We start from the raw sequence: 17,205 nt of genomic DNA, 5'->3' as shown, positions 1-17,205 counted from the left end.
GCAGCAGATTCATAAAGCAAGATAATTTTTAAAAATATTAGACAGTGGTACCACAAGTGTTCTGATTTATTAAAGGCACTTCATCCAGAGAGGCTATGAAATGAAATTCAAGGTAACCCATTCATTGCATCACACTTCTCACAGCATCTCATTGTGCTGATGGCAATTAGTTTGGTCGTAAAAACCACGCACAAACACTTGATTTGAACTTCATATTATTTTTATTGCATATTCTTTTTAAAAACTGGAAATATTTCCATTTGCTCTGAGATTGTTCTTCACAGATTGGATTTTTGAAGAGTAATTGGAAAAAGAATTCACAGATAAAGAATTGTAGATGACATATGGTATGACTTTCAAAGATCATTTGAGCAATGCACATTACAATACATGATGAAAACAGTAGGTAAGTAATTTTACCCGTACACACACGCTCTGATCAATAACGTGCTTCTCATATACTGTAAACTTAAAAGTTATTGCAATTATACATTGTATAGAATAATTTTTCCTAAAGCTTGCATGAGCAGATATAAACTTCACATAACAGCAAAGAAGCAAATAATTAATTAATGCAAATGCGATTGAGTGTAAGTTCAGTATTTCACTTGCTGGCATTTCCCTGCAACGTGCCCAAAACTGTTGCCTGAATATGGAATTCACCAAATCTCTCAAGGCTTGGTGAACACAATGCTGGTAATTTTGGGACATACTGTATTCATCATGTGAGGATAGGTCAGGGACCTGCTGTGAACCTTATCAACATGATGACTACGGTGTTAATAACCTTGCAGTCTTTGACATTTAAAGTGTCAAGAAAAAGCAATTAAACACAACACAGCAAGAATTTGCTTATTCAAAGTATGGATTTTCTTGATCAAAAGTTATTTTGAAATAACCGATGACAGGTGCATAGCTTTTAGGATAAGGTTAACAAGCAGGATCACTTGCGCCTGCACATAATTCAGGAATTTTCCATGTAAAATAAGATACCTAAATGGATGCAAAGTAAAATATATCAAACAGTGTGGAAACCAGTCCCACTCCAAATGGCATGAAGTCTATATTATACTGCAACACTTTTGATAATAATGTTACAAAGAGTTAAGTTTATCTCAATAACATTAACCAAAAGATTGGGGATGAACTTCACTGTCGACTATAGGTAGAGAAATACTGCTTTAGGATTTTTGGTATACTCTTCACATTGGACACCAAGTATTCAAACTTTTCTTGCATGAAATTTTATAATTGGTGGCAACTTCTCACCGAAGTAAAACTCGCCTCAAAGCTAAGTTTCAAAAGAATGGTTATTCTTCCCCTAAAGAATTGACAACCCTGGAAAATATTTGATCTCTCGCAGTTGTTTGTGCTGAGAGCCTGTGCTGCGGTCAAGCTGCACTGTGTAGTGTAAGTGCAGAAGGGATGAAGGTATCACATAAACCCACAAGGCACAAAAAGGAATAGGGCTGCTGTGGCTTTCACTGTTTGCACCAACTGTTGGTGTCACATGTGCATTAACATGTTATACCTGCAAAGTAACAAACAATGAACATTCAAGTGTCATTTGCACAGACGGCCCTAAGATGATGATTGCATAAAGCAATGGAACAAAGAGGCCAAATTAAATGAAGGAATTCCAAAGATTTAGTCCCAAGCATTTTATTACTATTCTTAGACATACATCACTGTAACAGGCCAATTAGGCCCTTAGGAGTCCATGCTGTCCAAATTAAACTCCATTTATCTACACCCTGTTATGTTTTTGAAGAGTGGGAGGAAACCGAAGAAAACCCTCACAGACACGGTGAGAACATACTAACTCTTTACCGGCAGCGTGGGATTCGAACCCAGGTCCAGTTCCGATTGCTAGCACTGTAAAGGTGTTGTGCTTAACTGCTATGCCAACCGTGCCACCCTTTATTGGAAGAGAGTGCTGGGATGTACATTACAACAGGTGATCACGAACACCTGAATGAAAGATCTGGGAGGACTGGTGTTGGAAGGGAGCATTGATGGTTTTGGTAAGGTTTTTAGATTTGGAGTCGATGAGAGACTAAGTTGGAAGGGGGCCAGCGAGAAAGAATTCTCTGGTGCACATTCAAACCTGATGCCCCTGAGCATCGAAAGAACACAGGGATCCGAGTAAAGAAGGAAAAACTCGCATTTCATAGCAGCTCTCATGGCCTCAGAATCGCCCAGAGAAATGTGCAGTCTGGGAACTAAGATTGAAAGCATTTGGCGCAGAAGGTGATCTCAAACTAATCTGACTGCAAGGAGCCCGCAGTGAAGAATCTCCATTAAAATCAGAATACCATCAAAAAATAATTCTAACAACTAAGCTCATCGAATGAATGTTCAGTAAAATACAGACAGTACAATAGAAGAGGCTCCATTGGCAAAAACAGACAAAAACCCAAAATTACTAACAAATCAGTGAGCCCACAGATCCACAATGCCTTCAAGCTTGATAGGAATTGGGCTGAAATATTATGATTCAGTCCCTGGAAAAATTCAGCAGAAGAGGCCATCACCAACTTTCCAAAACTGAGGACATGCAGAGTCGGCATCCGGGGGGGGGAGAAAGAGACCAGCGGGCACCTGCTCCAGGCACCCATCAGTACCAGCAGGAGGCACCCTCCTTAAGTACTCATTCGCAACGGCAGGCACCCATTGGCAGTACCAGGCGCCCATTCCAAGCACCCATTGGCAGCAGCAAGCAACTATCCTGCGCACACATGGAAACCCATGTTACAACTCTGGGCGCACACCGGGTGCTGCGGACACTGACCCCGGCTGCACACTGGGTGCTGCGGACACTGGCCCCACCTACACACTGGGGATGGGGTTGTACGGCCTACACCTCTAAATGGAGAACAAATTATCCTCCGGCTCGAGGTGATGCTGGAAGGAGGAAAGAGGACTCAAAATATGGGCTGTCTGGCCTAAAACCAGATGTCTGGCCACCCTGCAAGAGGCCCACGTGTTCCCATAGAACAATTGTGAATTTTATTGCCTACAGTCAATTGATTTTGGAATATGTTGGATACAAACTGAAAATGCAGAACTTCAGTTCAGTTCTTAACTTTTTTAAAAAATCTTAAGAACTATACTGACCTCAGAATTGTTTGAGGAATTCATTGTTCCTTATTGAAGGAAAAACCTAGCATATTAAAGAAACTCGCATGAGCTGGCCCACTTGTGTAATACTAGTGCAACCTAGGAGATCGCGCAATGCTCATATCTTGTTGAAAGGCTACATAAAGAACACTGTGATCTGCTGAGTTTCTCCAGGAGTTTTATATATTGAACTACAATCATATCATTCATATGCAGACTTACTTGATTAACAACAGTGTAGAATTACTTTCTACCTTGTAAACCTTTGAAGACCTGTGACTTCTGATTGTCCCTTTCACCTTCTGGCTGGTGATCTATGCAAATGCTTTGCACAAATTAGATGAGGTAGTCTATAAATGCTGTAATAGGACTGTTCAGTCTGTTGAAAGTGTAGGGGCCAGTTTATGCCAGACAATAAGTTCATATCGATGATCTTTCAGCACACCGAGATGGAAGTCCGCGAATGCTGTCGACTGGCACATTCCAGGCTGCTGGAGTACATGCTGAGGGATGCGCTGAGGCTTGATGCAGCCAATGCGAGGGCACTGTGGGGAAGCAGTGCAGTTTAGAGTTACTGGGCACTGAGGGGCCGACCGAAGTTAGAAACAACAAGGTGCTACAGTGGTGGTAACGGGGTTAAGAAAACAATGTAAAACGTGAAATGTATATTGATAAGAGTTTTGAACAATTTTTTCCTGTATTGTAAATAACATGATATGATTGAAACTATGAGTGTAAAGTGTTGAACAGGATAACTGTATTGCATATAACTTATTGCGGGGGGAAAAAAAGTATATTTTTGGAGAGAAAAATAATCAATACCAAAAGTATGTGTAATACTTAACCATATCAGCGGCATTTGCGAGATAAAGGTGGAGAGGGATGGAGTGGTGGGCTGGGGCTTAGATGGGAACAGATGAAGAAGAACCATTTTCCCTCCAAGTCTATACCCAATCTTAAAATTTTGCTTACATTGAATAAAAGAATTCTTACAAAGCTACAACACAAAAATAAGGTCTTCAAAAAAAAAAAATTTACGAGATTTCTATAACCACAAAAATAACTACAGCCATTACAATGAACATCCAACTGATAGTTCTTTGTAAATACATCAGCAAATCAGTTGTGTTACCATGATTAAAAAGTATTTTTGGTCACATTAGGCTGAAATTTGTATTCTTCCCATTTAAATTGTGTGGAAGTAATGGTTTCCCATTGCTCTGCCTCACTACATTTCTTCAGTTGCATTTTTATGCAGTCCGTGATTCCAGAATTGATTCTATCCACTCAGAAGCTACTCCACAAAGACTGAGTCAACAACACTGGGAAAACTGCAGAAACTGGGAACAGATATGGGTCAGCTCCATCAGTCCTGCCTGTTCTCCATTCAATGGTGAGCCAGGTGAATCCAGGCATGCCAGGATAGACTTGAAGCAAGTTTCTTTCATTCAACCCGAAAACAAACACTGTTCAAGAAAGACCATTGTGAGACAAAGAGCTGGGATGGGAAGTGCTTCCACCATCTGAAACATTAAGCAAAAGTCTCTATCTAGTAAACATCAAGTAATATCGCAACAGTCTCTGGTGGCCATCGTATGGAGTCCTACTTGCCTTTCCATAATCCAACGATATCCATTACTAGCTGCACTCCCAAGGATTTATATTGCGTAATAAAATCAAATTCAGGTTTTCCCAAAATTACCATGAACATAGACTATATTGAGATAGTCTATGGTATTTAGCATTCTAAATGTATAGAGTGTAAATGTTTGCAAGAATTATAGATTACATACTTTCTTTGAAAACTTAAAAATGCAGCTTCCAGATAATAGCTCTTGGCCAGGAGATCATCCCTGATGTCCCCGAGGATGTTGTGGCTCCTTTCAGTTGGCTTCTCAGTATGCTTGAGGGAAACCATGATGTTTAACCAGGTCAGTAGTTTGGATTGTAGAATAATAAAATGAAACTTCAGAAGTTAAATTTAAAAATAGCTAGTTGAATGTGCAAGAAATCCAGCAATGATTTAAAGTCCTTCTTTGGACAGATTTTGCAGTTTATTTTGTCATTGGCGTTGATTTGCCTTTGCTTTCCTCCTTTGGAATTCCTAACAGTTCAGGTTGATTGTGACAAAAAGAAATCTTCACATAAAATAATCTGTAAACCTTAAAAACTTTCAGTCTGAGAATATGTTGTCAAGTAGTGGTTGAACATTCTTTCTATGGCTCACCACTGCCGGCCACAGGCATCTTAACGGAATTCTTATCAAGCATCTTTGCTGTGGTTTCTCCTGCCACCCAGGGCTGTTTTTCCTGTCGCTTGCGTTTCCTGTACTGGATCCATGGGATGGTACAAAGGATCAGTCCTCCAATCATTGGTGGTACACCGGCCAGGTAGAAGGCGAGTTTGTAGTCGCCCAGAGAGTCACGCAGAAAACCTGAGAGAGGAACGCAGAGCAATGAGTCAGCATGTTCACAAGACCACAAGGTAATTATAGATAGAGAGGACATTTTGCTTGTCAACCATTCATCAAGAGCAGTGGTTTTCAACCTTTTTCTTTCCACTCACATACCACCTTAAGTAATTCCTATGCCAGAGATGCTCTGCGATTAGCAAGGGACTACTTAATACGTGAGTGGAGAAAAAAGGTTGAGAATCACAGCTGTAGACCCAATTGTTACTGATGGAGCAGACCAAGCGGCCACGTAACACAGTGAACTAAACTGCCGCCCGTGCAGCTGGCAAACCGACCATGCAGGGCCGTGGGCCTAATCGCTGCTCACTCACCTGGCTGAAAGGCCGTGCAGCGCTGCAGGCCAAATTGCAGCACACTAGGGCGTGTGGCACGGGGGGTCCCATCTTCTTCACTTTAAGCCACACGCCCTTCGGGTGAGTCGCAGGCACAGGGTGACGTCACTTCCGGTCCTGGGCGTCCGGGCCGGAAGGGATTTAAAAGAGGAGGCAAGTTTGAATAAACAATCTTCGCTGACTAACCACTGTGTCTGGAGAATTGATTTAGTAGCTCTACTGGAGTAGTCGAACGCGACTGCAACATTCAGCTGAACCTTGAATCTACAGTCAATGTGGACACAACAACAGGAGAAGTGGCAGTTGCTACCATAGTTGCAGTTAATGCAGTAGATAGTCACCTGCCACCTTTCTGGGCTGAACCAGGCTGAGACCAAGTTCCACCTTTGTGGAGTAACAGCTGAAGACACAAAGTTATGGCATGTTGTCAGGGCAGCTAAAGTAAGTGTATTTATTGGCCAACCCCTGGCAGAAAACCAATACACCAGGTTCCGACAGTTCCTCCTCGACACCCTGGAATTAACCAGGCACAAACGGAGCATGTGGCTTATGAATATGGAAGGACTAGGTGACAAGAATCCGTCCGATTTAATGAATGAAATGCTCGCACTAACAGATGGCCATTCCAATTGCTTTCTTTTTGAGACTTTATTCCTGGTGAAGCTCCCGGGTCATGTCTCCATACCAATAGCAAACATGGATTTCAGCTGTCCCCATGCCAAGGCAAGAGTCTGCCCATATACAGCCTGTGTTCTCGGCAGAAACATCTCCCGTGCCCTGCGCACCGCCTGTAGCTGTGGTTCAAACAAAAAGGGACGAACATACCGACAAGTGCCGAGAATGGTGTTCCTACCACCAATTGAGGAAAAATGCCCAAAGTTGCATGGCCCCATTTGGTACCAAGGCACAGTGGAAAGGAAACGGCAAAGCCAGTTGACAGTTGTGGCCTCAGCAGCTGTCATGAGTACTGGGCTCCTCCATCTTCATGATGACGTTCATGAGCGCAAATTTCTCGTGGATACAGGCCCTGAGCTCAGTTTGCTCCCATCCACATACTTCAAGAAAATGCATAAGCGACAGGAACTCGACCTTCCATCCCCAGCTTTGGGGAATGGAACTTCCATCCCCAGCTTTGCCACACAACATGTCACAATTAAGATAGGAGTGGCAGCGTTCCATTGGAATTTCATTTTGACTTCCGTCGCACAGCCCAATCTTGGGTGCAGATTTCCTCCAGGCCCATGACCTTGTAGTTGACGTTAAGCGAAAGAAGCTAGTCAATGCCATTACTTTCCAAACATACCCTTTGATAGCAGCAAATGACAAGTCTCCCTACTTGGGGTGCACGCTCAATGCACTGACACCTATGCTGCCCTGCTCAATGAATTCCTGGTGTGCTCGCTGATAAACTACAGCAGGCCAAGGCAAAATTTACTGCCGTGGAAGAATTGGGTAACATTCGACGTTCCGACCGCCCTTGGGTATCACCATTACACATGGTGCCCAAAAACACCAGGTTCAAACGATATAACTACGCCTGACAAGATACCCTATTCTGCACATACAAGATTTTACTGCCTGCCTCCAGAATTGAAGTGTCTTTTCCATCGTTTGCAAGGGATATCATCAAATCCCAGTCCATCCAGATGACATTCCCAAAACAGCATTTATTACTCTTTTTGGGCTTTTTGAATTCCTAAGGATGCCATTTGGTTTGAAGAATGCTGCTCGAACGTTCCAGCGGCTTATGGACGCTTTTGGCAGGGATTTAGAATTTGCATACATACACAGTAAAACCTCATTAGAACGCGGTAGTTGGACTAGTTGGGGTCCAAGATTTCACACTGCGTTACAGAACAGATGCATATACATGTCATGATTCAGGAGGCAGGAAAACAGAATACTGTGACTCAAACCCTATAAGACCTTTAAACTCCACATATTAACATACTCATCTTGTAAATGAGCCAAAAGAGTCCATTTTTGGTTTTGTGGCTATTAACCACTGTTAGCTTGGCATCCTAAAATCAACGTTTGGGGCCCACAGACAGCCACACTATAAGCGATTCTGCAGATTAACGAATCATGTTCTAACAAGGTTTCACTATACTTAGACGACATTCTCATCGCCAGTCAAAATGAGCAAGATCACCAACTGCACTTACGCCATCTCTTCCAATGGCTAGATGAGTTTGGACTTACTGTCAAACCCCTACCAAATGCCAGTTCTTAGAGCGACCACTGATTTCATAGGGCACAAGATCACGGCAGAAGATGTGTTTCCCTTATCCACCAAAGTGGACACCATATGTCAAAATGCCGCTGTCTCAAGACGCAGGGACTCGAGGCCTGGGGTAACCCATTGACATGTCACAAAGCAGACTCGGCCCGCCCAGCTGTGGTGCCACATGTTGTAGGTCTTAGTTTGTGATGGTAGTTCTGTACGCCTGAACATCTAGGTCCATGAGCCGTGCCCTCGCCAAGTCAAAGATATCGATGGAGCACTGCTAGTCTGGACAGACCATCAGCAACCAGATTGTTCTTTCCTGAAACATGACGCAAATCTGTAGCAAACTTGGAAATGCATGACAAGTGGCATTGCTGCCTGGCCGACCACGGGTCTGATATTATGCTAAAGGCAAAAGTGAGTGGCTTATGGTCCGTGAAAGCAGTGAAGTGGTGGCCCTCCGAAACGTATCAGAAGTGTCTTGTGGCCAGGTACAATGTCAACAGCTTTCAATCAAATGTGGACTATGATTGCAGCCAGCCAGGACACTCTAGATGGAGCTCCTTTAGAAGATTGACATAATGGTGGCCAGTAGGCACGCGCACTTCAGTCTTCTCAGGAAGTCCAGTTGCTGTTGAACCTTCCTGACAAGTGAGATGTCGAGTGTCCACGATAGGTCACTAGTTAAGTGAACTCCAAGGAAAAATCCCTTTCCCACTTCTTTCATGCCTTGCAGCAATGATTGAGCTCTGTATGTTTAAAATTCATTCACAGCGCCCAGATGCTTCCAGCAAAGCATGAACCGTTTTAACAGATATGGGGAATGACAAACAGATTAGGAGAATGGGGCAGGGAGAAAAAAACAAATGAAATATTGTCAAAAAATGATTGGTCATGCATATAAATGGGCAGACTATTTTCAAGAAAATTGAAAATCCCCAGATGCAAAGGGAGCTGGGGAGTTCTCATGCAGGATATCATGAAGATAAACTTGCACATTGGTGAAGAAAGCATTCATTTCAATAGGAATAAATACAATCTCTTGGTGCCTGCCACATTGACCACCGTGCATCTTGGCGCCTCACAGTTTGGCGGGCAGCAACCTCCTTTGAAGAAGACCGCAGAGCCCATCTCACTGACAAAAGGCAAAGGAGGAAAAACCCAACACCCAACCAACCAATTTTCCCTTGCAACCGCTGCAATCGTGTCTGCCTGTCCCGCATCGGACTTGTCAGCCACAAACGAGCCTGCAGCTGACGTGGACTTTTTACCCCCTCCATATATCTTCGTCCGCGAAGCCAAGCCAAAGAAAAAGAAATACAAGAGCTGGGATGCTGAGACCTCACTTATTGTGAGACCTTTTTGGCTCCTCAAAAAAAGATGTGCTGTTGGTAGAGAAGGTTCTGAGAAATAAAAACACTCAGTGCCCTTCCATAACTGATATTTCAAGCATTTCCATACATTAAGGTATGGAAAAATGTCAGCGGGCAACTGAGCTAAAGAGTAATGGTGGTGGTGGTGGTGGGGGGGGGGGGGGGGAGGAGAGAGAGAGAGAGAGAAAAGGCAGGAGGAAATAGGTGGGGAAGAGTGGGAGGGGACAGCAGCGATCAAGGAGAGGAGATAGGGAAGGGAAGGGAAGGAGGGGGAGAGGAGAGCAGGTTAGCAGAAACCGGAAAAGTCAATGGTTCAGAGGAGATTCATAAGGGTGCTTCTGGGAATGAAAGGGTCATCATGTGAGATGTTTGACAGGTCTTGGCCTCTACTCATTGGAATTTAGGAGACTGAGGGGCGATCTCAATGTCACATTTAAAATGGTCAGAGTAGATGTAGAAAGGTTGTTTCCCTTGATGGGGGAGGGCACAACTTTAGGATTGCAGAATACCCACTTAGAACAGAGAGGCAGAAGAAATTTCTTTAGCCAGAGTGATGAATCTGTGGAATTTGATGCCACAGGCAGTTGTGGAGGTCACCAGTGGGTGTATTTATTGATAAGTTCTTGATTACTCACGGCATCAAAGGTTATGTATGGGGAGAAGACTGGGCAGTGGGGCTGAGTGGGAAAATGGATCAGCTCATGATGAAATGGCAGGGCAGACTCGATGGGCTGAACAGCTTATTTCTGCTCCTCATTATGTTCTTAGGAACTGGCTTTCTACCCATGATGTCTGCACCAACCATGCTATCAATCCAAACCAATCCTATATGCTTGCATATGGTTCATATGGCTCTGTTCCCTGCTTCTTCGTGCTATTATATATGCTTCTAGCATTTCCCCTGACACGTTAGAGACATCTAGCTAAATCTGTCCTAAGCTTTAAATGTAGACCTCTATCATTTATTACCTGGGAAAAAGAAATCAACCCTATTTATGCCTCTCATAATTTTTTACATCTCTGTTTCCCCTCAGTCTCCAATGTTCCACATTTGTCAATAACATCTTTTCACCACCACCCTATCTTCTATAAATCCATATTCAAACTATCAATTCACCATGCCATTATTATATTTGCATTATTTTAATGCAAGGGGCATTATGGGCAAGGCATACGAACAGAGCCTAGATCAGTACTTAGACATGACATTGTGGCCGTGAAAGGCTTGGCTGCAAGAGGAACTTGCTGGTACGTTGTTTTTAGATGGGAGGTAAAGAGGTGGCAGCTCATATTGGCTAAACTCCTTTGATCTGCTGTTACACATTTAAATTCCCAAAAACCCCTCCCCTCAAGCCATGTAGGATGCCCTCCATCGGAGGTGGTGGTTGAAAGCTCAGCCAACTTGCCAAGAATAAATCTCTTGTAAAATTTTAAAAAAACATTTTTTTCTTGTTACACTGGATTTGTGGAGGAAACTCATTCTTACCTTGGTGCTCAAATGGGATTAATGGGAATGGAAATTCATAGTTTAGAAATATCCTTTTAAAATAACCATGCATTATAAACACAGATATATACTGAGCATTTGTTCTTTTCACTACCTAGGCTGCACGTGCTCAGATAATGGATAATTTGACTGTAAACTGCGGAAACCAGATGGATTTGGTGCTCTAATCCAGGATTCATCTGTTAATCTCCAGGCTGACAAACTTCAAACAATCAGAACACAATTCAAACATCAACCCACTCACTGCTTTGATCAACAGCAGGGTGTCTGTGGGACATGTAGGAATGATTGAATTATCCCGACGTCTCTGGTGCAGGCACACAGAAATCATGCGGTGCAGGAGGCCATTTGGTCCAGCTCATCTGCACTGTCTCTTTGTAGAGAAATCCTGTCATGTTTATTAGATTCCTCCTGCCCCATAAGCCGTTCAATAGTACGGTTTCCATTACTCCCACAGGCAGAGTGTTATAACTAGTCTTGACATGAAGTAGCCCTTCCTCTTCATGACCTCTCACTTTATATTTTGATTGCTACTTTGCATCATTTTTAAATAATTCTCTGAAATCCATTCCTCTTCTATGAAACCACAAACTGCATCAATCTTCTTCTCTTTAAATGATTCACTGTGATTCTTGCCTATTCCATGAAACCTACATAGTTGAATTTCAATGTTGCAAGTCTGAGTTAGTTTCTGAATCTTGGATGGTGAATAAACAATGCATTTGTAGCGACTACTCCAATAGAGCCACTAAATGAATACACCAGACACAGTGCTATATCAGTAAAGTCACTTTATTTGAATTTGCCTCCACTTTTAAACCTGTCCAAGCTGGGAACTGGAAGTGGTTCGGTGCGGACTAGAAGGGCCTAATGGCCTGTTTCCGTGCTGTAATTGTTATGTTATGTGCATGCCACTCACCTGCAGGGCTCGTGTCTTTAAATAAAGACGATGGGAGCCCCGCACCACCTTGAAGGCGGGTGCCAGTCTACGAGTGTGCCACGACCCAGCCCACAGCGCCATACATGGCTTCCCCGGCCAGGTGAGTGAGCAGTGACCAGGCCACTCAGCAAGCCGCACGGGTGACGGTTCAACCCACTGTGCTGTGCAGATACTTGGCGAGCTGCACAGGTGACGGATCAGCCCACTGCGGTGGGATTAGAATGCGCAAGCATCGCTCTGTTGGCCAGAGCATCTTTGGCAGCTCCGAACGCAAACTCCAGCTCTGTGGTCCAAGTAACTTCTTTGGACTTGGTGATGAGGAGTTGAAATAGTGATCCAAGAATGTCAGCTGCTGCCAGAATGAAACAATGATTGAAATTCATTGGGCCCAAAAATTTCTGCACTCCTTTAACCGTAGCAGGTTTCCGGAAAGCACGTACAGCATCCACTTTGGTGGATAAGGGAAACACATCATCTGCCATGATCTTGTACCCTAGGAAATCAATGACTGTTCTACCAAACTGGCATTTGGTAGGGTTGACTGTAAGTCCGAATTCATCTAGCCATTGAAACAGGTGGCATAAGTAGTAACCTTGCTCATTTTGACTGGCGATGAGGATGTCATCTTAGTATATGCATGCAAATTCTAAATCCCTGCCGAAAGCGTCCATAAGCCGCTGGAATGTTTGACCAGCATTCTTCAAACCAAATGGCATCCTGAAAAATTAAAAAGCCCAAAAGGAGTAATAATTGCTGTTTTAGGAATGTCATGTGGATGGACTGAATATGATAATATCCCTTGACGAGGTCAACCTTGGAAAAGACACAGCAATTGTGCAGGCGGGCAGCGAAATCCTGTATGTGTGAAATGGGGAATTCTGTCAAGCATAGCCATATATTTGAGCCTGCAGTAGTCACCACAGGGTCTCCACCCATCAGTGCTCTCAGGCACCATGTGCAATGGCGATGCCCAAGGGCTTTTGAAATGCTGAATCATATCCAGTTCCTCCACGGCAGTAAATTCTGCCTTAGCCTGCTGTAGTTTATCTGGCGGGAGATTACGAGCCCTGGCGTAAATCTTAGGGCCCGAGATGTCAATGTAATGGGAGACGCCATGGGCCATTTAAGGAGGACACCAGGAAATTCGTTGAGCAAGGCAGCATAGGTGTCAACGTGTAGAGCGTGCACCCTGAGTAGGGAAAATCGTCATTTGCTTCTTATCAAAGGGTATGTATGTGCTTAACATCAACTAACAGGTCGTGGGCCTGGAGGAAACCTGCATCCAAGATGAGATTCCAATGAAACGCTGCATCTCCTATCTTAATTGTGATGTCACACGCCAAGGCTGGGGATGGAAGTCCCTGTAGCTTATGCATCTTTTCGAAGTATGTTGTTGGGAGCAAACGGAGTTCAGCACCAGTGTGTACAAGAAATTTGTGCTTATAAGCATCATCACGAAGATAGAGGCCAGTACGCATGCCAGCTGCCGTGGCCTCTACTGGCAACTAGTTTTTTCTGTTTTCTGACAACTTTTCCGGCTTACCACTGCACCTTGGTACCAAATGGGGGCAATTTTTCCCCACTGGCAGTGGTAAAAACACCATTCTTGGCAGCTGTCGGTATGTTCATCCATTTTAGTTTGAACCGCAGATACGCAGGGCACGGGAGATGTTTCTGCCGAGGACAGTGTGCAGTAGTCTGGTAGTCTCGCGGGCCACGTCATGGGGACAGCTGAAATCCATGTTTGCTATTGGTATGGAGACATGACCCAGGAGCTTCACCAGGAATAAGGTCTCAAAAAGTAAGATAGCGCAAGCATTTCAGTCATTAAATTCCTGTCACCTAGCCTCCATATTCAAAAGTCGCTTCCCCCATTCGTGCCTGGTTAATTCCAGGGTGTCCAGAAAGAACTGCCGGAACCTGGTGTATTGGCTATCTGCTGGGGGGGTTCCAATAAATTTAGTTACTTTAGCTGCTGTAGCGGCATCCGGTGCCCCAACAATGTGCCAAAACTTCGTGTCTTCAGCTGTCATTCCACAAAGGTGGAACTGGGTCTCAGCCACACTCAAGGCTGGTGGGTCCAGAAAAGGGGTAAGTGAACGTAGGCGTTAACTACTGCTGCCGTTGATGCATCCTTGTTCACCGTGGATTCAAGCTTCAGCTGATTTTTGCAGTTGGGGTCACTACTAAATGTCAGCAAAGCCACTTTATTTGAATTTTCCTCCACATTATAAACCCCTCCCAGCTCGGAACCAGAAGATCCCCCGTGACTGCCACTCACCTGCAGGGCTCGTGTCTTTAAATAAAGACGACAGGAACCCTGCACCTTCTTGAAGGTGGGTGCCCCAGTCTCCAGTGTGCTGTGATCCAGCCCGCAGTGCAGTGCATGCGCCCGCCCACCCAGTCAGGTGATTGAATAGTGACCAGGTTCGCGTGCTGCACGACTATTAGGCGAGCTGCATGGGCGATGGTTCAGCCCACTGAGTCGCTCGGCCTGCTACACATTTTCCATTGGTTATTACAAATTAAATGTTGGGGAAACTAAATTGTACAAGGAAATGGCACGAAAAACTGAAGAACTGTATGTCTTTAAACTGTCAGCTGAATGATTGATGAACTGCTCAGACAAACAATAATTTTTTATTTATTTTTAACATTTGCATCTAAATCCCGTATGTATGTATTGCTTGTCTGTAGATGTTTTTTCAGTATCCTGCACCAAACACCAGTTAACGCTGTTTTATTGGGTGGTACTTGTTACACTGGATGATAATAAACTCGAACTTGAAAGGACATGCAAATCATTTTTAAATTTGTAAATTATTTGCACAATTTTGCATGGTGCCCCGACTCCCATCTTTATAATAGTCTGACAACCCTCAGACTGGTTCCTTTAATCCCGCTCTCCCCCTTATTTCCCGATAACTTGTTCCTTCTCCTATACCTATCAACTCCTCCAAGATTTCACACCATCAACACTAAATGTAATACATCTAGTAACCTACAAACAACATGTCTTTTGGATGTGGGAGGAAACCAGACCCCACACGGACTCAAAGAGAGAGAGACACACTGCCAGAGCTCAGCAATGAACCCTTCTGCTGGAGTTGCGAGACAGCAACACTATCTGATGTACCATTGTACAGCCTTCCAACAGCCTAGGGTTATACAGGAGAGTCTGTAGATGCTGGGGCTGGAGAAACTCAGCAGATCATGCAACATCTTAGGAATTAAAAGGTAACTAACATTTGTCTAGGTCTTAGGCCTAAAACATTGGTTATTCTTTACTGCCTTGGGATTATCACACATCTTAACTTTTGGTTTACTGTAGAACCTAGAATATTACAGAACAGAAACAGGCTATTCAGCCCTTCTAGTATGCGCTGAACTAATTTTCTGCCAAGCCCCACTGACCTGCATATCTTTCCCATGTACGTTTCTGACCAAATTCTGCTTAAATGTTAAAATTGAGACCACATTCACCATTTTAGCTGGCAGCTCATTCCACACTCCCACCACTCTCTATGTGAAGAACTTTCCCTCTAAACATTTCCTGTTTCAGCCTTAACCCATGTCCTCTGGTTTGTGTCTCACCTACCCTCAGTGAAAAAGCCTATCCACATTTACTCTTGTCTTGACGTCTCATAATTTTAAATACCTCTATCATACCTCCCCTCATTCTTCTGCACTTCGGGAATGAAATTCTAACCTGCATAATCTCTTCCTATAACTCAGGTCCTGTAGTCCAAGTAAATCTTCTCTATGCTCTTTCAATCTTATTGATATCTTTCCTGTCGTTAGGAGACCAAAACTGCACACATGCTCCAAATTTGGCCTCACCAGTCTTGTACAACTTTACCATAACATCCCAACTCCTATACTCAATTCACAGGGAAGCAATCATCCACCCACCCAGCCAATGTCAAATCCAGTTCACTACCTCACCATGAATACTGAGCTTCTCAAACTCTCATGAGGGACCTTGTCCAATGCCTTAAAAAAGTAATCAGCCATAGCTTTTTTTTCTATCAACTTTCTTGGTAACCTCTTGGAAAAACACGACCTACCACACAAAGCCCTGTTGACAATCCTAATCAGTTCCTGGCTATCCAAATACTTGCATATCTGATCTCTTAGATTACCTTCCAATAATTTACCTACTACTGACGTCAGACTCACCAGCCTACAACTTCCAGGGTTACTTTTGGAGTTTTTTTTTTAAAAAACCGGAACAACATGAACTACCCTCCCATCCTCCAGCACCTCACCCGTGGCTACAGACATTTTCAATATATTTCTGCCAGAACCCCTGCAATTTCTACACCAGACTCCTTCAAGGTTCTTATTTGCTTTAAGACAGAAAGCACCTTTTCCTCTTTGATCTGTATCAGTTCCATGACCTCACTGCCTGCTTCCCTAACTTATCTCGACTCTGTGCCCAGTTTCCTGAGTAAAGGCTAATACAAAAAACCCATTCAAGATCTCCCCCATCTTTTCTGGCTCCAAACATTGCCAACCACTCTTGATCTTCAAAGGGACCAATTTTGCCTTTTACTCTTTATATACCTGTAGAAACCCTTAAGATTTTCCTTCAACATTGTCTGCCAAAGCAACCTCTTGTCTTCTTTTAGCCTTTCTGATTTATTTCTTGGAGTTTTTCTTGCATTTCTTTATATACTCAAGTACCTAATTTGCTGTGTTGCCTATACCTGCTATACATCGCGCTCGCTTCTTCTGAACCAGATCCCCAATATCCCCTGAAAACCAAGGCTTAGGCTTGCTAACTTCTTCAAAATTGGCCTTTCTCAACCCAAAGCCCAGACCTAGTCTTCTCCATAATTAACTTGAAACTAATGGCATTATGATCACTGGACCCAAAATGTTCCCCTACTCATTCCCTCATCTGAGATCCAATATTGCACTCTCTGTAGATGGTAGCTCTATAGATTGCTTTAGAAAACTTTCCTGAACGCATTTGACAAACTCCAAGCCATCCAGCCCTTTTACAGTATGGATATCCCAGTCAATATGTGGAAAGTTAAAATATCCAGAGATTTCCACTGTGCACATTTCAATAACACTGTGTTTCCAAGTCTTTAAAGTTCTCAAATTCACTTCCTAAAGAGTTCCATCTCATTTTTCTTCCTTGAAGGTGCTCCTTAAAAACAACCTAGTTGGCAAAACTCCTAGTGTTCCCTGGAAGCAGCTGGTGATGTCTACGAAACAGGATGTC

At 43.5% G+C, this 17,205-nt stretch overlaps 1 protein-coding gene across 1 annotated transcript in view; it reads right to left on the bottom strand.

The window, feature by feature from the left end:
* Positions 1-202: 202 nt before the first annotated feature.
* The window catches only part of slc16a10 (solute carrier family 16 member 10), an 88,600-nt gene continuing 71,597 nt past the window's right edge, over positions 203-17,205 (bottom strand). The window contains exon 6 of the mRNA XM_069887626.1: positions 203-5,554. Coding sequence (XP_069743727.1) covers positions 5,337-5,554 — 218 coding nt within the window. The 3' untranslated portion in view covers positions 203-5,336. The remainder of the gene's footprint in view (positions 5,555-17,205) is intronic.

Source organism: Narcine bancroftii, chromosome 6, assembly GCF_036971445.1.
Source record: "Narcine bancroftii isolate sNarBan1 chromosome 6, sNarBan1.hap1, whole genome shotgun sequence".
Classification (NCBI taxonomy): domain Eukaryota; kingdom Metazoa; phylum Chordata; class Chondrichthyes; order Torpediniformes; family Narcinidae; genus Narcine; species Narcine bancroftii.
This window is presented reverse-complemented; position numbering and strand designations above follow the sequence as displayed.